At 36.0% G+C, this 21,553-nt stretch overlaps 1 protein-coding gene across 2 annotated transcripts; it reads right to left on the reverse strand.

The window, feature by feature from the left end:
• Positions 1-1,186: 1,186 nt before the first annotated feature.
• SPAM1 (sperm adhesion molecule 1) lies at positions 1,187-19,635 on the reverse strand. 2 transcript variants are annotated; one of them, XM_038556638.1, is made up of 4 exons: positions 19,504-19,635; positions 7,873-9,008; positions 7,314-7,403; positions 1,187-1,781 (listed from the first exon to the last, which is right to left on the reverse strand). In XM_038556638.1, exons 2-4 carry the CDS (start codon positions 8,827-8,829, stop codon positions 1,203-1,205), a joined length of 1,626 nt encoding a protein of 541 aa, XP_038412566.1. In that variant the 5' UTR covers positions 8,830-9,008; positions 19,504-19,635; the 3' UTR covers positions 1,187-1,202. The 2 variants fall into 2 exon arrangements, with proteins under 2 accessions (XP_038412566.1, XP_038412567.1); XM_038556639.1 differs by having other exon boundaries at positions 19,421-19,535.
• Between the last annotated feature and the right edge of the window lie 1,918 nt (positions 19,636-21,553).

Below are 21,553 nucleotides of genomic sequence, written 5' to 3' on the forward strand. Positions count from 1 at the left end.
ATCATCTCTTTCATGGCATCCTTGAAATTTTCTCTGACACCTCCAAATTCTTATTTGTATGCCAGAACAGGCTGAACTTCTATAATAGCATTTATATCACATTGTCATTTTCAAATTTCTGTCTTCTTCAAATATACAAATAAACTCACTGAGACAAGAACCATGGTAACGTCACCTTGAATCTGTGACAGTTAATACTGAGCCTAGCAGAGAGTGAACACTGAATAAATACTTGATGAAGGATGTGAATGGGTGCTCAGATAAAATAAGGCCGTTTGAGGACACAAGGTTGTCAAAGACCATCAAAAGTGTAAGAAAAACTGGACTATTTTTTTAATATTTATTTGGAATACCTTTAAACCATGTACAGGGTTGACAGGCTAATCACTTTTTAAAGGTTACCTTTTTATAAAACATAACTTGAATTATCAAGATGAAATCCCTGAAACCTATAGTTCTGTACTCAGCCAGACAGGTACACTTGGGATATTATATTTTAAAAGATAAGCTTTATTACCATAATAATTTCATGATGTTTTTGTTGCAAATTAAGAACTACTTATAAGGACATTCATTTGCAGTAAACTAGAATTATTTAAATCTTTACTTTTCTCAGAAGAAAACTAGATCTCTAAGTGTTATAGACCTTACAATCAGTCTTTTATAGATAAAACCAAGAATATAGCAGATACCTATTAGTTCTGTATATACCTCATGGCATGTGAGATATTTGCTAAAGGCTCATGGCAATGAAAAAATACAAAATTAGATATCATCTTACGAAACTAATTCTATGCAATATTAATAATATTCTATTTGATTTTCAAAAGCAAAATGTAGTATCAATAGATTTCATTACTATTCATTCATTCATTACTATTTCATTTCATTACTCAGAAGAGTAACACTTTCTGACTACAATTTTGAAAATTAAAAGTCCTAGCCAACATCTTTTGTGTATCAATTAATAATCATCTCAAATTCAATTTGATCATGAAAATGCAATCTGTGCTCAAAAATCAAAATACTATCTCAGCCATGAGTTTTGATTCACATCTCAAAAATAAATCTTCAAGTGTATAGTTATTATTACTTGCCTAAGAAAAATCTAAGCTAGCTAAACTATTAAATATAGAAATGCAAAAGATATTAAAACAATGTAATTAGAAAATTTAATAAACACAACTTATACTTGAATAGGTTTATTGTTTCTTATTTTTAATATGTATACTCTGATAGCCCGTTTGAGTGGTTTTGGAGTTATCTTCTACTATAAATCTGGCTTTGAGGCACCTGTTGAGATCTCTACCAGGAACACATGGAGGCCCTGTAGCCGGTGGTGGCATGGCAGAGAAGATATTGCTGGAAGTGACATATTTCCCCTTCCAGTCAGAGGGGTGACCACTGGGTACTGAGTTTAGATAGACATCTATACAAACATCTTCACCCACGCATACTTTAACAGTATGAATGTCAGTCAGGTCGACTCTTTCTTTACACTGTGTATTAGCATAACAAGCGCAATAAAATTTTTTGGAAAATAGCTGCAGGTCTTCAAGTGTGGGTTTCCCTTGTACTGTGTATCTTCCACTTCTCTCAAGTTGAATAGCAAAATTCACTGGGTTCAGGTGAAGATAGTCATTTGAATTCCAATGTTTCCTTATACACACTCCTTGATCCTGGCAAAGCACTTGGCTACACATTTTGGCTGCTAGAGTGACGTTGATTATGTAAGGATTCAGCTTATTCTTGATGTAAGCGTCTAGCTCTGTGCAAATTTGCTGTAAGAGTATAAGAAGGTTAGAATATCAAGAGACAAGTATGTGAATTAATTCACTATGATATGCAATTTCTAAGGAAGCATGATAAAACAGAACCCAGCAAGAGATAGGAAACAGTTTACCTTTTTAAAATTTATCTAGCAAGATTATTCTGTTTTTGTAACATTTGTAAGTAAGTTTCACATGTCATTTCATGCCACTGAATAATTGACCAGTTGAACCTTAATTTCAACCTAGCCTTGGGCTTCTTCAATAACTCATAAACTAATAAGACAGAATGATACAGTGGTTAGAGAATGGTCTCTGGGGCCCATCTGCACACAGATTGGTCACAGTTCCATTGATGACTAGCTGTGTGACCCTTGGGAATCTCACAAGCTTTCTGAGTCTTAGTTTCCTATCTGGGTAACCTTGGGCAAGTCAATTAACTTGGTTATGCTTCAGTTTCATCATTTGTAAAATATGGATAATTATAGCACTTACCTCATAGGGTTGTTGTGAGATGAAAAGATACAATGTATATAAAAGTGTTTATAGCACAGGGCCCAGCATACCATTGGCTAGCCCTCAAGAAATTATAAATTAAGGTAATAAGAATCATTTTGTAGGATAAGTTTAAACAGCGTGAGAAAGATTTCTCAACTTCTAGCTCAAAATAACTACACAGGTTCAACTGAGTATCCTTTATGTTAAATGTTATGTATAGTTTAAGTCATGGGTGAATTATGACAACTCTTTTACAAATGTACTTATTCGGCAAAGCTTGAGTGATGAATAACTAAAATGATTCATCTCAATACTGGTGCATTCTAAAACTGGGATGCTGTCTTTTTAACAACACAGAAGATAGTCACTCCCTTTCTTTCATAATCCATAGTTCCATTGAGTGAGATGGCTGTGCTAATCCTCCAGCAAACCAGAGGAAGGTGGTAGTAGATCAGAAGGCAAGTAGAGGAATCTTGGCAGCTTACACTTGAATCTATCTCGTTATATTCCTTGAGGTGACACCATTGATGGTAAGAAGAATAGGGCCTTCCGAGAATGTCCATTCCCTAATGCCCCAGAACCCATGACTATGCTACCTTGCATGGCAAAAAGAATATTACACATATTATTACAGATAAGAGTATGGATCTTCAGATGGAGAGATTATCTTGAGTTATCTGGCTGGGCTCAACCTAATCTTGTGAGTCCTTTAGAAATGTAGAAACTTTTCTGGCTGGGATTTAAAAAAAAAAAAATGAGATGGAAGAAAGATAACAAATTCAAAGGTAAAGGAGACTCAATCTAGCATTGCTGGCTTTGAAGCTAGAAGGGAGGGCCAAGAACTAAAGAATGCAGTGACCTCTAGAAGCAGAAATGACCTTAGCCATAGCCTGCCAGAAAACAGACATCTTGTTGCTACCACCACAAGGAAATGAATTCTACCAACAACCCAAATAGGTAAGAGAAGATCATCCCGTGGAAAGGAATGCAACCCTACCAACATTTTTATTTTAGCCCAATAAGACCCATGCCAGACTTCTAAACTACAGAACTATCCCAGAGTCCTGGGATCACGCCCTGAGCCGAAGGCAGACGCTCAACCAATGAGCCACCCAGGCATCCCGAAAACCTCTTCTTAATCCTAGTTTTACATAGTGTTTATAACAAAATTCCATTTCTCCTGATTTTAATACAGCCTCATGTGAGGTAACCCTTCCTTCCTCTTGAACACCCCTCCCTTACCCACTATGCCTAGTAGTTGTTTCTTAAGCATGGCAAGTTCATTTCAAACTGCACTTACTTGTTTCCCTGCTTGGAATGTTCTTTCCTCTAATTTTTAACATAGTCACTTTACCTTGTCATTCAGACTGCAGCTTTAATTAAACCTCAGACACCTTTCCTATCTACTTTCTCACATCTTTCTATTTTAATTCTCTGCACAGTACTTATCACATCAAATATTTCTCTTGTTTATTTTTTTCTATCCAGCCAATATTAATATAAACTCCATGACTGCAGAGACTTTGTCAATATTCTTCAACAGTGTATCCCCAGGGCCACAATATGAGAATTTATACGAAGTTCAGATGACAATCTGGGTGACCACAGGGACAAGAGCTGGGCAGAAAGAGGAGTAAAGGATGAGTATGGTTTGAGAATGATTAGCCTATACAAGATGTAGTCTTTGGAAGGATATGAAACTGGCTTTCTTAAAGATAAGGCCTGGTTTACAATGTTTGTCAATATCCATTGTGCAAATACATCTGCCATGGTCAATTTTAAGCTGTCAACTTAACATCACTGAGTGATTGGGAATCAAGAACGCATAATGGTAGTGTGGTACGGAGAAGCACATCATTACATACTATTTCCACTTATATAGATACACTAGATATACATAACCTCAAGATTATGGATAGTAGTAAAGTACATAACGAATACATTTTGAGTATTTATTACTTCTGTTTTTAACAGTATTTATTCCATTCTAAGTTTTTGTAATTTAAGTTTTAATAATGGTTGTGTTTAACAACCAGCTCACAAAATTTCCAAATATTCAACAATCAGGTCTCATGAGCTGGGACCAGTAGAAGCTGCTTGTCACATCAATGGATCTAATAAAATGGAATGGGTGTAAATAGTTTGCTTACATTGGATAACCATTGTTTTAAGTCAATTCAGTCTTTAAACCTGTAGTTACCAGCTTCTCAAGTTGTCAACGAATCAGAGGAAATAAGATGAGTAATCCATGATTCTATTGATTACAAATGACATAGAAAAAGGGGGAAGCAATGATAGAACTAGCATTCAAAAGTAGCAGAAATATATAAAACAGAGGCCACAGGGGGCAATTTCAAGATAGTGTCCTTAGGTAGACAATAGCCATATTTAAATTGAAGAACTGTCCCTGCATGAACAATGCTAAAGATTATCTGAGAGTAATGAGAGAAGAAGGTAAATTTAAGATTAAAGTGCAAAAGAAAGACCATATGTGACAATGAAATAGTATGTCACACCATACTACTAATTGGGGAATGCCTGATTCATTCCTCATCAGAATAAGGGTGGAGTTCTCAGTTCTGGAAAAAAATAAAAAAGGAAGTAGTATGGAGAATTTAAAATTATTCCATTAAAGAATTACAAGACCCTTGAGAAGAGTGTTTACATATTTGAGAAACAGTGAATGATAATCAGGAATATATTCAGGAGAATTATAATTTTTAATTGATTTTCTGACATGAAAGATTTTGCAAAAGGGACATATCCCTTTCTCCTAACTTCTATTTTATGTTATTTCTCTTTATTGGTGATCAAGCCAGAGATAATAGAGTTCTACCAATAAGTAGTAGGACTCAGATTACTTGGAAGAATCTCATAATGAGGACTACTGCTGAGTACTTTTAGAAATGAGTTAACAATACAATGAGTCTATTGAAGGACAAGAGACAAAAGGTCTCTTCTGGTCTTAGAGTGTTGTATGAAGTGTCTTCTCTATAGGTCCTAGGATAAGACCCCTGGACCATGAGCTTCATAGGATATTCTCAATGGCACCTAACTCACTAGTATTTCCACATCTGTTAGAGAAGCAAAAGTGGAGCTCCAATTCAGTAGTGGCCATGTAACAGCTTTACTCTTGTTTGAATCAAGAAGATTGAAGAGGTGAGGAAGAAAGACCTGTTATAGAGAACTAAACAAGGAAGAAAATGAAGGAAGAGGGAAAGGACTAGGGGGTGATACTTAAAATCTTTTTGAGCTAAAGAAAGTGCATTATGTGAAAATAAAAGCAAGTCATCTATACAGAAAAAAAATTACCATTTTTTCCCTAACAAAACAAGTTTTATTCAAAATTTTACTTAAAATAGATAATACTAAATATAACCTGTGGAAAATAAAGAAGCATTCCTTTTCATCTCCCTTAGAGAAATTTTGAACAATTTAGTAATATTTCAAAAAATTCCCAGTTGCCTATTCACCCCTTCCCCACTCCTGCCTGGCTCTTTTTGCTTCCTCCCTGCCCAACCCCACCAAACCATTTCTCCTAAAGTCTTTCCCATCTCAGAGGCAAGCCCTTCAAACCAAAAGCCTCAGTCATCTTAAACACTTCTTTTATCCAACCTACTCATCCAATCCCTCAGTCAGTCCTCTCAGTTCTACTTTTGGGTTATATTCACATACCAGCACCTATGGTCTAAACCATCAACTGCTTTCTCTTCCTGCTTCTGCTCTTGCCCCTCCACCAGGGATCTTCAGCTCAGCTAAATAAGAAATGTTTGAGATTGCAACTCTTCCTCTCAGATCTCCTCGTGGCCTTCCATGTCAGAGTGAAAGCCCCCTGGTGGCCCATGAAGTCCTACATCTGACCCTCTGTCTTCTTGCAGACCACACCTCTTACCCCTGTCTTCCTTGCTTACTGTATTCCAGTCATGCTGACCTCCTCGGTCTTTCTTGACAAGCACATTCCAGCCTGAAGGCTATTGCACTTATCATCTTGGTCCCTGATTTCCATCAGGTCTCTGTTCCAACAGCACCTCATCAGAGAGGCCTTCTGTGACTGCCCTATCTTAAGTATCACCATTTTATCTCTCTTTATCCTGCCTACACTGCTTCATTGCTCTCTATTGCACTTATCACTACCTAATATATCCTATCCGTATATGTTGCATTTCCACTTGTAAAGATGGAGCTTCATGGTGATGGGACTTTGCTTTGTTCACTGCTACATTTTTTAGCACTTACAGAATTATCTGGCACTTAATCAAAAGAGATGTTCAATAAACCGAGTGTCAGCAAACATTTTCTGTAAAGGGGCAGACAGTAAATATTTTGGGGTTTTGAATGATACAGTCTCTGCCATAACTATTCAATTATTTCTTTATACTGCAAAAGCAGCCATAGACACTGAAACTAAGGAGCATGCCTATACTCCAATAGAACTTTACTAATAGACGCTGAAATTTAAATCTTACAGAATTCTCACGTATTTTAAATACTATCATTTTGGGGCTTTTCCTCATCTATTTAAAAAGGTAAAATCATTCTTAGCCCATGAGCTGTACAAAAGCAAGTAGGTCAGATTTGGCCCATGGCCATCATTGCTGGCCCTTGTAATAAACTTCCACTGAATAACTAAATGAATAAGTAAAGTAAGTGCTTAATAAATAGTAATTGAATGAATAAAAGAATTGACTATTCTTTCATTGGCTAGTTCATAGGCTTTTTAAGATGAGACATATCACAAAAAAACAAACATCGTGTCAGAAAACTGAGGTTGTAGTCCTGTTTTTTGCCGCTTACTAGCCAGATAGCCTAGAGAATTTCAGTCAATTTCACTGAATTTCTGTTTCCTCATTGGATAACAGGTACAAAATTTTCTGCCTTATAACATAACCACACAAAGGAAGGATAGTTTAATGCAACCAGTATTAATTAAGCACCTACCACTATGTGCCAAGCATAGTACTTATTTTATTATTCAGTACTCACAACAATCCTCAAACACATTAAAAGTGGAAATGTTTTCATCTATTTCCTATCAATTCAACTTACCACATTTTGGGTTAAATTGAGGCTTCCCCACATTACCATTCCAGAGACACCTAGAGAAACTGATTCACCGATTGTATTCACAAGATCCTCCTGGCGAATGTGACAAAAAGAGTTAACAAATAAAATAGAAATACTATGCATAACAAAATAACACCAAAGCTAAGAATTCTGGCTCAACAATAATAATTTAAGTCTTCCCCACTATTTATTTCTATCCTTGTTGCCACCACTATGCTACTATAACAAATTACAGATTTTTCTGTTATTGTTTTAATTGCTTCTATTGATAAAAGAGCAAAACCCATGAAAGCAAAAAAAGGAACTGAGTTACTATATTGTCTACTCTACCTAGTTTTTTATTGTTCTTAAGATATTATATGATTACATTAAAATGAAATATATTCTTTTTCATATGCGTATAACAGTGTACAGTCACCAATGTGAATATTCCTAAAGGATATTAAAAGCTAAATCTCACTCCCTTTGAAAATGATGTTGGATTCCACTAAACACCTTTTGTGGACACTAGTTCATAGGCCTCATGCCTTGATTTACTCACCTCTGTAAGATATTTCAACAACACATCAGTAAAAACTGGACGGGCATATACAAAGATCGGAAGTGGATGTTTAACATTTTTTACTTTAGAAACCCTAATGGCTTCCAAAACACGATTGCGGACATAAAGAGCAGCGAATGGAGAAGATTTTAATTTGCTGTTCAAATAAATGGATGGGAAAAGGGCTGTGCTTTCCTTCCACAACCAGTTGATCTCATCATTTCTTCTCTGTTCTATATCAAAGCAACTTCCATTGTAATTGGGACTTTTATAATTATAATTGTAGCAATCAGGATAAAGATAGAAACCCCATAAATAGTTTGGCCGAAGGAACTTTCCCAACTTTAAAGTCTCTTGCATGAAACATTTTCCTGCCTTTTCAAAATCTGCCTTGGCTATCTTGGTGACCTCTGTGAGATTAAGGTGTATATGTTGTTGCTGAGCCAAGTCAATAGACTGTTCCTTGTATATATGTTTAGGTCTCCAGTTTCTTTCCCAGTTAGGCCTCCAGCAGTCCCAGTCAATGACAGCCAAGCCCACGCTGTCTGTTTCTATGTAATGGGAAATATCTTTCTTGGCTTTGTCCAAGTGCTTTTTTAAGGATCCCAATTGGGGGATTCCTCCATTCACAATTTTGCCAGTCGTTTTATTTATGTGGGGATAGTAGCCCAGTCTGTCAGAATAAAATAATGCAATGCCTTGTCCTATGACGCCTTTTAGAGGGCTTCCTATCAGAGAGAAAAGATTCAGATCTAGCTGCACATTAAACCTTTTAGCACAAAGTTCAGTGGGGGCATTCCAGCCCCAGAGGAAAGAAACACCTGGGATGAAAGGGGGTGCTCTGAACTCTTGAGTCAAGCAACATGGAATCAGAAGGAAGATGAACAGTGCTTGGGTTGTTCCACTGGACCCCAAAAAGCTCCTAAAGAAGATATTCTGGAACCTGAGAACTCCCATTGCAAAGATTAATGACTATGAAGATTTCTTCCCGCTTTGGCTTATCCAATATTTCATGCACAGAAGAGAGATAGTGGAATGAGGCCACTTTGATAGATAAAGAGGTATAACGATCGTGTTACTTTTAAATATTATTCTTCTTACTTCATGTTTCAAGAATATTTTGCAAGTTGCTTCATCTGTAAGTGGAAAAAAATAATAAATAGAATATATTGTTACACTATGTTTCTGTATCAAGACTTTAAACTTTACCAAGTTTTCAACTTTAAGTGTAGGAGTTAAATTCAATTTTTAAAGCTGGAGAACTCCTGTGTTTGAATCAATAAAATTATTTTCCCCTCTGTGTGATACAAATCATGTTATAGCTAACATTTGTCTCATCTTTCCAAATCATTACTGAGACTACAGAGAGGTGAATGTGGCTATTTTTTCCCTTTTCCTTTCTGCTTCTGTAGGATGCTGCGCCAATGACCTGTTAAATAAAATTCCAGTTGAACCTCTCGTTTTTGTTTGTTATTACTTGAAAGACCATTTTATAGTAGCATGCCAAAAATTGAAAATAACCTATCATAGAATTATGAGATTTCATCTTTTTTTTTTTGAAGGGGGGCACCTAGAGGAGGAAGCAAAAGTCACTTCTACCAGACGTAATATATCAAAAGTGTGTTCAAAACTATTGAATTAACCCAAATCTCCTACTGAGGAACAAGTTTAAGTGTTATTTGGAATAGTGCTCCATCATATCTCAAAGTAATGGAGTAAAAGATAAGTAAAATATGCACTATACTTATAGATATCTGTATCTCTATATATACGTACACAAAACTTATGTATAGGCACAAAAAATATGTAAATATTTTTATGAAACAAAGTATCTCTTCTTAATACATCTTTAGACAAAGTCTTGGGGCACAGAATTGGGGGCAGACCTGGGTTAGCATCTAGAAAGGCATCCTCATTGAGAGGATCTACTAGAGACTTTACACAAGAATCTCATCTCCCTAGAAAATCTTACCTGACTTAATTCCATATGATTAACATCTCTCCAGTAGTGTGTATAACGTTTGTTCTCAATTTAGATCAACTAGGTTGCTTTGCAAGTGTCCTTCTTGCCCATTGTCTGGATAAATGCTTCCTAAAGTCCTCCTGCTAAGCCTTTAGTATCTTCCCAATTCCTAACAATAGTATTTGCCCAGAAGTCCTTTCAGGGTCCAACCACTCAGCTTGTCTTCAGTGGTGCCCAGGCCAGAAGCCTGTTGGCTTTTTTTTTTTTTTTTTAAGATTTGTATTTATTTATTTGAGAGAGAGAAAGAGAGAGAGAGAGAGAGAGAGAAAGCATGAGCAGGGGCGAGGGGCAGAAGGTGAATAAAAACTTGCTGCTGAGCAGGGAGCCCAGTATAGGACTCAATCCTAGGACCCTAGGATGATGACCCCAGCTAAAGGTAGATGCTTAATCGACTGAGCCACCCAGGCACACTGCCTGTTGGTTTTAACATCTTCCTAGAGCACTGGCAAGTCATTAACATTCCTTAAAAAAAAGATTGTTTTACCTCAGAATAAATTTAAAAGCTCAAGATTTGAAGACATCCAAAATCTTATTTAATTAACTCTTACTCTTATAAAGAAATTTTATCATTACAACACATTAGCTAGAACCTTTGAAACAGGAATGTTTTATCTGAGAATTTGTTCTAAATTATTTTGTAATAAAAATGATATAGATATAGATACTTAAAATGTGTCATTCACCACTATGTATTGTAGCATCTATGACTAGAAAATACTAAAAGCAACTTCACCACCCAATGATGAGATGCTTAAATAAATACAGTATTTTAGCCTGAAGGAATTTGTGCAGCATCAGAGCTAGTTATAAAGATCGCTAAATAACATGTAAAGATGCTTGCCTAAAGTACTAGGGACCAACTAGCTCCTTGCCTTGATGTTACTGAAAACAAGCAGTTTTTTGAGATATACAGAAACATAAGCACATGCTTAAGGAATTAAAGAATATCCAGGGATGTAAAAGAATATTCATATTTCCTGAGGATCCATTACATGTTTTTGATCTTCTAATTTTCTTTCATTCAGCTACCATATAGTTTCTCAAATAAAAACTGAGGAGAAAAATAAAACTTAAGGCTAGCCTTTTGCTTGCCAAAAGAGATTTGAAGTTCAACTTCTCCTTAGTGGGAAGAGGAATATAATCATCCACCTTCTTATTGTTTATTCATTAGGATGCTTGTTCGGGGTGTTTTTGTTTTAACTTTTTTTTTCTTCTTTTAGAGAGAGAGAGAGAGAGAGAGGAAGAGAGTGAGAGCATACACACAAGTGCCTAATTGCTCACTCAGTGGGAGAGGCAGAAGAAGAGAGAGAGAGAGAGTATCCTAAGCAGACTCCTGAATGAGTGGAGCCTGATGAGGCTCAATCTAATGACCCATGAGATCACAACCTGAGCCAAAATCATGAGTTGCTCACTTGACCAGCTAAGCTGCCTAGGCGCCCCTCATTTTACTTTTCAAAGGAGCTGTGGTTGGGATTTTTGAGGTAAGGACAATCAAGACAGAAAAAGCCAAACAAAACAGCTAAATTTCTTGGTTTAATTCTAGCCTCTTCTTTTCTACTGCAAATGCTTTATTTCTAGAAAATCATAATTAACAGATGGAGAAGTCAAGTCATAGGACTGTCTTCAGAACCCACTCTTCTGCTATTCTCATTTCCTAGAAGGAGTCTATGTATATATTACCTCAATGGAATTAAGAACTGAATTCATATACTATCCTCTTACTATTATAGATTTTGAATATAAATTATTATTATCAATGTCAAAGTGAAATTCAGAAATGTGTACAAAAATTGATAAAGCCAAGATTATAACTTTAGTGAGAGCTAAATTAGGACTGAAGGGAGGGCCAGAGTGGAGAGTCCCAAGGTTGAAGATGTTCCACAGCACTTCTTAGGTCCCTGTTACTTACCCTACTGGCCTCAGAACAACTGAGCATGATAAAGGTTACAGTTACAATATTCACCAAATAGCCTCTAGCCTCAGGATGCTAAAGGTAACTTTAATGTATCTAGATTACCTCCATAAATACTTTGGGAATCATTCTTGAATATCAAAAAATAAGAAAACAAAACTTCAAGTGAGCAGCCAGCCCCAAATTTATTACCTTTGTAACCCTTGTATACTAATTACATTTGGTAGGCTATGTTCCATTTCTGAAGTATTACTTGGTCTCTAATTTCAACTCAAAGGCTGACTTCTACCTCCAATTACAAGTTATACTGGATCTCAGCTGAGTTCTGAGCAAACTTAAAGTAAGAAACCAGCATAATAGTCCCCAAAGCAGAAAAATCCATGTACAATTTTCTTCTCTTAAAGCAAAAATTTATTCATGCTTTCAGGAAAGAAAAGAGCCTTCAAGCAAGTTTTCTTTTTTTTTTTTTTTTTTTTGTAGGAAATTTCTTATTAAGCTATGATGTTTTATAAATAACTTGGCCAGAAATGGATATGATGATAAACTTGATTAAACAAGAGAAGTTAATACTATTTTTGGTGGCGTTCCATCAACTCCTTCTTCCTTCTCCTTTTCCTTTGTTATTATTATCATTATTATTACTCTACTTTGTTCCTTTTGCTTCATTCTTAACTTTGTCAGTGTCTCCCACAGATAGTTTTTGCACAGTCTGGAGCTCCTCAAGGCTAAAGAAATTGCTCATTCTTGGGGCTCCTGGCTGGCTCAGTCCTTAGAGTATGTGACCCTTGATCTTGGGGTTGTAAATTTGAGTCCCATGTTGGGTGTAGAGATTACTTAAAAATAAAATCTTAAAAAAAAAAAAAAGAAAAAGAAGTTGCTCATTCTTAATCTGTATATCTACTACTAACCACTAAGTGCCAAACAATTTCCACTAAAGAGGTAGATTTAAAAACATGGCACATTATAGAACTTCTCATTCTTTTTCACAGATACCCATATTTGATTTTCCCTATCACACTATGCAGTAGAAAGAAAAAAAGACAACTTATTGCTGAGGCAGAATTGTAAAAGTTTCCTCTGAAATATCAGATCTGCTCCAGAAATTGCTCCAGATAATTGCTCATCAGTATTCAACGTGTTGGGTGGGAAAAGACAGCTCTTTGCCCAGTCAATTAAGGGAAGACTTAATCTTTTGAGATGTTACTGTGTGTATACTTGAGCTTTGCATCCTCGCAAATTCAAGAGCCTTATAGTAGCAAAAAAGATTGGTAAAGATGTCATATTAACAAAAAATGCTATAAATTTTAAGAACCCAGGTAAAACAAGTCCTAATTGCAGCTGTTTTGATTGCTAAAGCATTTTGTTAAATTAACAAAAGATTTCTGTAGTATAATAGAGATGAAGAATGAACTGGTTTCAAGGAAGTCCACAGCATTTGCTGTAAAAGTAATTTCTCCTCACAAAATTAAAAAGAATTTATATTTTCAAAGTGATTAAGAAAGCCAGGTTTGACATTTGTTAGAGAAAAATCCTAATTTTCTGAATCCCCTAAGGTAGGAAAGGAGAGGGGAGATTTAAAAAAAAAAAAAAAAAAAGAACCAAACAAATAAAATCCTTCGAAAGCAGTTCCCAAAATTAAACTTTATTTAATTGCTGTAGTAGAACATAGAGATGTAATTTATACATGTTGATGTTATGCAATAAAATTTTGTCCTGTTGGGCCATGATATAATTAGAAAGTCATAGATCTAAGAAGCTAGAAAACCATAGGATTATTAAACATGAATTCTAGATTTTGAGGCCTTAAGCAAGTTATATTGATATATTGTGAAAGATATTAATATTTCAGCTTTTGAAAATGCAAAATAGTTCAATAGCAAGAGTGTTTAATTGAAAATAAGAAAACAATTCATCCTAGTCTTAGAAGAAAATTCCTTTGGAAAGAAGGTGAATGTGCCTGTAATAACATTCTGTGTCTATAATATCTCTGTAGACACCAGAGGCCTTATAATAGAATGTATACATTATACCCTTAATCTGAGGATAGGGCTGTTTTTCAAATTTCCAAGTCACTTGACTTATGCTCAATAGATACATACGTGAGTTACTTCATTAATTGAATGAATGAGCTTGATATACTTTAAATTCCAGTAAACTCAAAGTTACAGCTAATAGGGACATTTTAAAAAGAAAGTGCTTGAACAAAAACCAAAACACACCATCCAGAATCCACAGAGCTGTCAAAGAAAAACCAGAGCAGTAAGGGAAAGAGACTGCAATGTAGAACTGAACTCAATTCCAAATACAAAAAGAAAAAGTGGGACTTTATAGCCAAAGAGCAAAGTGGAGGGTCTGTGGATAGAAAATTGCTAAGAGGGAACATCAGGGGCAAGGGAAAATTTGGCTAAGCTGACCTAACAGGATTCTTGCTGAAGTCAGGCCAGGGTGATGAGGCAAGCACTAGGGGAACAGTGGAAGACAGGAAACCTAATCAGATTTCCAAGATGACCAGATATAGAGGATGGGACTCCTTGCTAAACTGACTTACCAGGGTTCCTGCCAGAACTAGATTCTACAGGAAGGATACAGAAGCCCACCATTTGAGGATTTGTCAGAAAGAGAGGTCAACCAGCCTGATTGTCACGGTCAATAGAGAATCTTTGTCAGTCCCCACTATTGTGTACCCTGGATGAGTTAATAATATAATTAGGTAAATGAACCCAATGTACTCTGAACTTCAGGAAACTCAAAATCATGGCTTATGGCATCACTTTAAGATGAAAATGTTCAAATAAAAGCGTCCAGAAGCCACAGAGTTCAAACATTACTCAGAAGACAATTATGTCTTCTATAGCCAAACATGAAGCACCGACACACCCAGATATGACAAAACTAACTACTTGAATAATTGAATAAAGTCTTAAGGAGTCTCTAAATTTGAGCTAGTTAAAAACACAATAGCTTCGCTGGGGTTACTTTCTGCAATGCCATTTGTCAAGCCCCAGACTGAGCTTAGTAATGCAAGTAAATGACTTCCAGTCAACCCCACATCCCCCCATCATAAACCTGAGACCAATCCTAGTTCTTCTGTAATTACGGTGTCTCAGCTGCCTAGCACAAATTGGCAAAGGCCTTAGTACTGCTCAAGTCAAAGTTTAGGAGTAACAAGCACCTCCATGATAACCAGTGCTGTGCACAATGAAATTCACGAAGGTATGCCAGTTATAACACGAGCTAGGAGTTTACAATTGGTCTTCTGTTAGCAAACTAATGATTCTCTTTCCTTGATCAGCCAGATGACTTTTTGGGTTTTATTTCTCTGAATTATTAAAGTCATAGTTACTAAATCTACATGTGGGATTATATTAAAGATCCAAATGGCCACTATAGTCTAATACAGAGAGCACCTATTTGCTCATAAAAGTAAAGGCAATAGGGATCCAATTGCATCAAATGTGATTAAGCACATTTGCAAATGCTGAAGATAAATGTCATTGAAGAAAAACATATGAGCTCAATTTCAAAGACAGTACAAGGTGTTTTACTTCTTATCAATTTACGATATTTGGTGCCTATAGAGATACTAGGCTCTTAGGATGCAGACTGATTTTTTTTTTTTCTTGAGAAGAAGACTGGTTCAAAAATCTTGTCAGAGTTTTAAGTGATTTGATACCTTTCTTCCTAAAAATACATGTTCTACAGTCTACCTTAAGAATGCACATTTTGTGAAAGCAAAACTATGGTTGAAGTTTCAAGCAAGCAAATGTCTTCCCAAGCTATTCATCTTTTTCTCCACTTCTGAGGAATGTGTGATAATTCAGTCTAGGCCAGCTTTTTAGCCAGGATCTAAAGTAAAATAAAACTCAAATCTTTAATTATCCACATGAAAATCCACAAGGAGAGTTTTGTGGTGACATTTCTTATGGGCAGTATGAATTCCATATGAGAATTATACATGTTTCATTCTAATGGGATCCTGCCTTGCATGTCTTGTATAAGTCTTTTTACCCTGGATCATTAAAAATTTATTCTGAGCCTAGAGATACCTCTCTCAATGACTGCTCCCACTGTGTAGCCATTCCAAACACATCTGACTATTGAAGTGTTCATTTCTGATTGCCACCAAGGTGAGTGTAAATGTGTTCAGGCTCTCAGAAAAATTGTACTCATTTCTTAGTACCAGTCACAGTTTTTATTCACATTTGAAACAAATATCTTTCTCACTAAACTATGAGCTCACTACTATGTCCCCAGTTCCCAGTACTGTATCTGATACATAGTAGAAGGTCCATAAGTACTCAACTGTATGGGTGAATGAGTGAATCTATCCATCAATTAATTCTTTGATCAAATTATTTTTTTCCTTTTTTCCAGTTTCACTAAATTATTTTTAATTTCCTATTATTCTTCCAAAGCACAGATTTACCTATTGGATAAAATCCAATTTATTTTATCTTAAACATTAACAAGATAAGGAGTTACAAGAGTTAAAGAAGTAACAATGGCTACTTTGACCTCACATTGTGGTATGAATAGTAACATTTATCCTAGAGATTATAATTAGCAGGGATTTTTAATATTACTAATTCAAGTCTAATCCCATCCTCTCAGGATGGTCCCCAACTGCTACCATTCTGTCCAATTAATGATGTGCTATAGCTCAAGAGTAGAACAAATATGCCACAGAGTATCACTAGTAACATTTAGTGGTGTCTCTTTTGGCAGTTGACTCTTCTCTCCTCTTCATACATTCACTTTTAATTTTTTTCTCTCTATCTTAACTGAGTCTTCCATCTGCCAGTGGGACCTGAAGGATGGAGACACTCACAGCTAAAGGGATTAAGGAGCTCAGATCTTGAGTGGGTTAAAATTAGAGAGAAAGACAAACCATAAGAGAATCCTAATTCTGGGAAACAAACAGAGTGGCAGAAGGGGAGGAGAGTGGGGGGAGTAACTGGGAGAAGGGCGCTAAGGAGGGCACTTGATGGGATAAGCACTGGATAGCTGGAAGATTCAAATTATTCAATCTTTAGGTATTAACTCTTTAGAAATATATTGGTGGTACCTGGATCAATCTCACTCGCAGGGATGCGGGGATAATATGTGAAATGATACCTATGAAGTATTTTTTACAAGAAGCTATACAAATATAGAGTGCACTATTTATATTATGAAATCTTCCTTGTGATGGTTCATTTGCATTTATCCCAGACTATAAGAATGACATCTAAAGTAAGGTGCAAGGTGTCAGTTGTTTTTGACTTCTAGCAATTGGAAAAGTCAAAATATGTAATTAGACTAGGACTACCTCTAAAAAAAAATTAGGGATTGTGAATTCCTAGTCCAAGAACACCAAAGAAATGTTTACTGCAGATACTGAAATTTTTAGATGATATGGACAAGTTTGGGGGAAATAGCCAGACTCTAACTATCCTTTAAAGATTGTGGTCAGTGGGCAGTCCTGGTGGTTCAGCGGTTTAGTGCCACCTTCAGCCCAGGGCGTGATCCTGGAGACCCAGGATCGAGTCCCACGTCGGGCTCCCTGCATGGAGCCTGTTTCTCCCTCTGTCTGTGTCTCTGCCTCTCTCTCTCTCTCTCTGTGTCTCTCATGAATAAATAAGTAAAATATTTTAAAATTAAAAAAATAAAGATTGTGGTCAGTGAAAAAGGCAGAAAGGAAGAGGAAGAATCATAGCTGCAAAATTTACTTCAAATTGTAGAAACTCAGTAAAAGTTGTATTTACAGTCAAAGTGCCCCCTTATCTTCACCTACAGTTTGGGAGGTTGCTGCTGTTTGACCTCCAAGGAGATCACATGCTTCTAGTTCAAGGAAAAAGAGCACTGCAGAGCAAGGGCTAAACATCATCCCAGTATTTTAGATGCATTTTGGGCAAAAATGGAGAGTAGTTGTGAACTACTGATTATCCAAGAAAGTGATGTTCGATAGGCCTATTCCTAGGATTTTTTTCCCCTAAAGTTCAGACCATGGACTATTGGTGAGGCATAAAACTGATTTAACTGATTGTAATGAGCACTTTTTAAAAAAGAAGTGAAATCAATTATCATACAGTGGAATGGCTAAGCTAGGATAGAACAGGGCAGGACAGAATTGGAAGCAAGAGAATACCAATCATCACATGCAGTAAAACATATTATTTTATGAACCATATGTGTCAGTTATATATTTACAAATTTGTCCCCTTGGTCATAACATAAAATGTATTTTTTACCGTGGAACAGTTCAAGCCACTCAGATGGCAGAAGCCTTGGAGTCTGATGCACCTGGGTTTTTCAATATCGAGAACAAGCCCTTTCTTATTGAGTGGGCCTTAGTCAAGTTCTCAAATCTCAATAATTTAATCTCTTCAGCACCCAGTATAGAATTCTGATCCCTTTGAAGACTCTTTAATGTCCATAAATGACTAAACTACCATAACAGCTTCCATGTGCCTGTAAAAATGTTAAAGTCTATATATTTTTCTCCTGTTAATCTGTCTTTTGTCAGCTCAACTCACAGGCTCCAGGTGCAGAATCTAACAGGGTAAAGGCAAGTTCTTCTTTCTACCATATACCTGACACAGAGTAAATACCAAATAAACGTAAGTTGTTCCTGTTGTTATTAATAATATTATCCCTTGCCTCCACCCTCTTTTGTGTGAAGGCAGGGAAAAGCATGACAAACGGAGGCAAAGTCCAAGACTATTTCATGATTCATAAGCCTGCTAGTTTTAAAGCTTCCCTAGGAAATTAAAAAAAAAAAAAAATATATATATATATATATATTTTTTTACTCTAAATAATAAAGCATTATGGATTTATTCTGGTGGAAGTGAGATACTCAACAAATTCATACCTCCATGGAGCCAGATCTGATGATGTTGCTGTGCCTACCAATGGCATTCATCAGCACATAGCATGATCTGAGAGGAAACCTACATGAGAAAGTCCTCATGGATCATGACTCTATCAGCAGATCAGACTGGCTCTAGCCTTAGTGTGCCTTGCATTAATTTGGCTGTGACTACTTCCTGGCATCTTATGGAGGAGTCCACTAAGAAAGCAACCTCTTCAAGCTCAGACTTCAAACTCTTCTCTCAGCCTGATGGAAATATTTTTCTAGCTTGTCAAATGTGATTATCCAGACAGTTTTCAGCCTTTATATTGGATTAGTGGAATAAGTAAGTGGCAAATAAATAACATTTAAAATGAATAATGGCAAAAATTATTAATGTAGGATTCAGATATCTCTATAATGTTGGGTGATTATATATTAGTTTGGCCAAATGAGGTGGCTCCGCTTCCATTTCATAAAAGAAAAAGAGCAGTTACCAAAACTCAAAGATACAATAGTTAACAAAATTATTTCTCAGTATCAAATTTCTTTTGGCTATTAGCATGCTTATTACGTCTACAAATACAAATAATCATTACTGTTGTTATTAAAATAAGCAATACATCTAACATATCACATATATCAAAATGTGTGACAGATGCTATCCAAAAAGAAAACTTAACTACAAAGTCAATCTTCTAATAACATTGTAAAGATCCATTAATATTTATAGTTATTTCTGCCCCCGTACACTATTCCATAAAAGCCTGAGCACATTTACCCTTGTAAAATGAGAAGAGCAGGCAGTTGTACTTGTCTCTTCACCAAGATCAGAGGAGAGCAGAAGTACCCTATGATTCTCACCTGAGACAAGGGAAACAGGAACTCAGAGTGACGAACAACTAGGATCTGGCTAATTTATGACGGGATGGGAGTGTCCCTAAGACTCACCTACTGGGAGAGAGCTCAAGAAAAAAAGGAATTCTGAGAGAATGGGGAAATCAGAATTTCTGGAGCAGAAATTCTGCTTTAGAACTTTTGAAGAGTTTGGACCAACTATGAAGGTGGGGGATGGACCAAGTATGAGTTTAGTGGATGGGGATAAGATCTTTATAAAACCTAGTATTTTGCTACCAAAACAAACAAGCACAAAACAGTAGATAACAAGATAACTTCAAAGATTTAAGAAGAAACTTCCAAGGCACGTGTTCACTTGTCAACATAATTATAGGGCAGTGAGTCTCTCGAGGTTGAATCTAATTAGTACTTTAGTTACTTAATGAATGTTTATAATTTTAAGAAAAAATATTGTTTTTATTCAATTGTGTATCGCTTATTTGCTTTTAATTCTTAACAAGCAATAGCTACAGTTTTAAAAATCCAAGATATAAGTAATATTTATTGGTCACCTAAACTGCTTTACACAAATGTGCAATATTTGTTATATATTAAATGTTAACATGAATACAGCAAGCCTTTCAGCAAAATGTCATTAAGAGACTGTTTACAGAAAAGCAATTTCTTTCAAGCAATCTTTAAAATCAGACAATCAACAAGTAATTATGAAGCCATCTAATGATTTTTAGTTAACAATTAATTATCGTATTTGAACATCTCCGTAACACTCTGGGGTAAGAATTATCATCCTCATTTTCTAAATGAGGAAGTAAGCATTAGCAAAAATTAGATAACTTGCCCACCAACAGAGTTCTAGCTAATTCTGAAGATCTTGCTCTTTACAACGTCCTCTACTGGACAAGTCACTATTATTATAGACATGAAAAGGTGTGCAGTTAGGGGTATGTAGGTGGCTCAATGGTTGAGCATCTGCCTTTGGCTCAGGTCGTGATCCCAGGGTCCTGGGATAAAGTCCCACATCAGGCTCCCTGCAAGGAGTCTGCTTCTCCCTTTGCCTATGTCTCTGCCTCTCTCTATCTCTCTGTGTTTTTCATGAATAAATAAATAAAATCTTCAAAAAAAAAAAAAAAAAGGTGTGCAGTTAGGCCCCATTTGCAGTGCTCTTACTCCTAAACCACTTGTCTGCTTTGGGTTTAGACAACTTTACCCTTTCTATTAATTTTTTTGCACAACTATTGTTTTTTGTTCATTCACTCTGAATGATACATTGTATGAAGGATAGCAAATTATGTTTTATGTTTTGACTTCATTTACTCAGTTTTGAACAGGTAAGTGGAAATGCTGTGTTCATAGTTACTAACTTTCCACATTATGGGACCTGAGAAGTTAGAATAAGAAATCCTTTAAACTAAAAGACTAATACTTAATCTAAATTAGAAGTATATTTGAACTATTTATGGGGGTCTTTTATTTCCTGGTTAATGTATATTACCTTCTAACTTTGCCAACAGTGATAAAATACAGCCTTGTCATATAACTTTCTCAGAAAAGTACAATGTAGAGAGGGTGAAGTCTGTGCCCATCAGCACTGAGCCTACATCTTTGTCATATAAAGCACACTAGATAACAGAGGACAAACGGCACTGGCTTGAGTCTAGCTTCAGTCCCAAATCTAAGAAGAGAGTTGAATAGTCACTAACATTTTAATTTTCTTCCTTTCCTTCCCTCCCTTTCCCTTCTTCCCTTCTCTCTCTAGACACTGTACACATATTAACACATTTATTCCCAATAATAACCCTCAGAGGTAGGCACAAGTTTTGTCTGTTTTATACATGCTACTCAACTTTATTTTTTACTTCAGACAGGCAAGTTTCAGTTGAATCCCTTAGATTCAGATTTCAGAACCAATATTCTACATTGCCAAAGTCCTGGAGGGCCTTACGTCAGCAGTTCAGATGAGGAAAATAAACCAGTTCCTGTGTGGCCCAGGTGCCTTCTTCAGTTCATGAGATTTGTTTCATTAAAAAAGGGTGACATGCGAAAAGTTTCTGACTAT

The sequence above is a fragment of the Canis lupus genome, chromosome 14, assembly GCF_011100685.1.
Source record: "Canis lupus familiaris isolate Mischka breed German Shepherd chromosome 14, alternate assembly UU_Cfam_GSD_1.0, whole genome shotgun sequence".
Lineage (NCBI taxonomy): Eukaryota > Metazoa > Chordata > Mammalia > Carnivora > Canidae > Canis > Canis lupus.

What these genes read in the sequence shown, in the direction of transcription:
- SPAM1 (XM_038556638.1), bottom strand. Translation starts at nt 8,829, where the DNA reads ATGGGAGTTCTCAGGTTCCAGAATATCTTCTTTAGGAGCTTTTTGGGG. An exon ending in TGTTGAAATATCTTACAGAG is followed by an intron (nt 7,404 to 7,872) that starts GTGAGTAAATCA and finishes CACATTCGCCAG; the next exon opens with GAGGATCTTGTGAATACAAT. An exon ending in TCAATTTAACCCAAAATGTG is followed by an intron (nt 1,782 to 7,313) that starts GTAAGTTGAATT and finishes ATACTCTTACAG; the next exon opens with CAAATTTGCACAGAGCTAGA.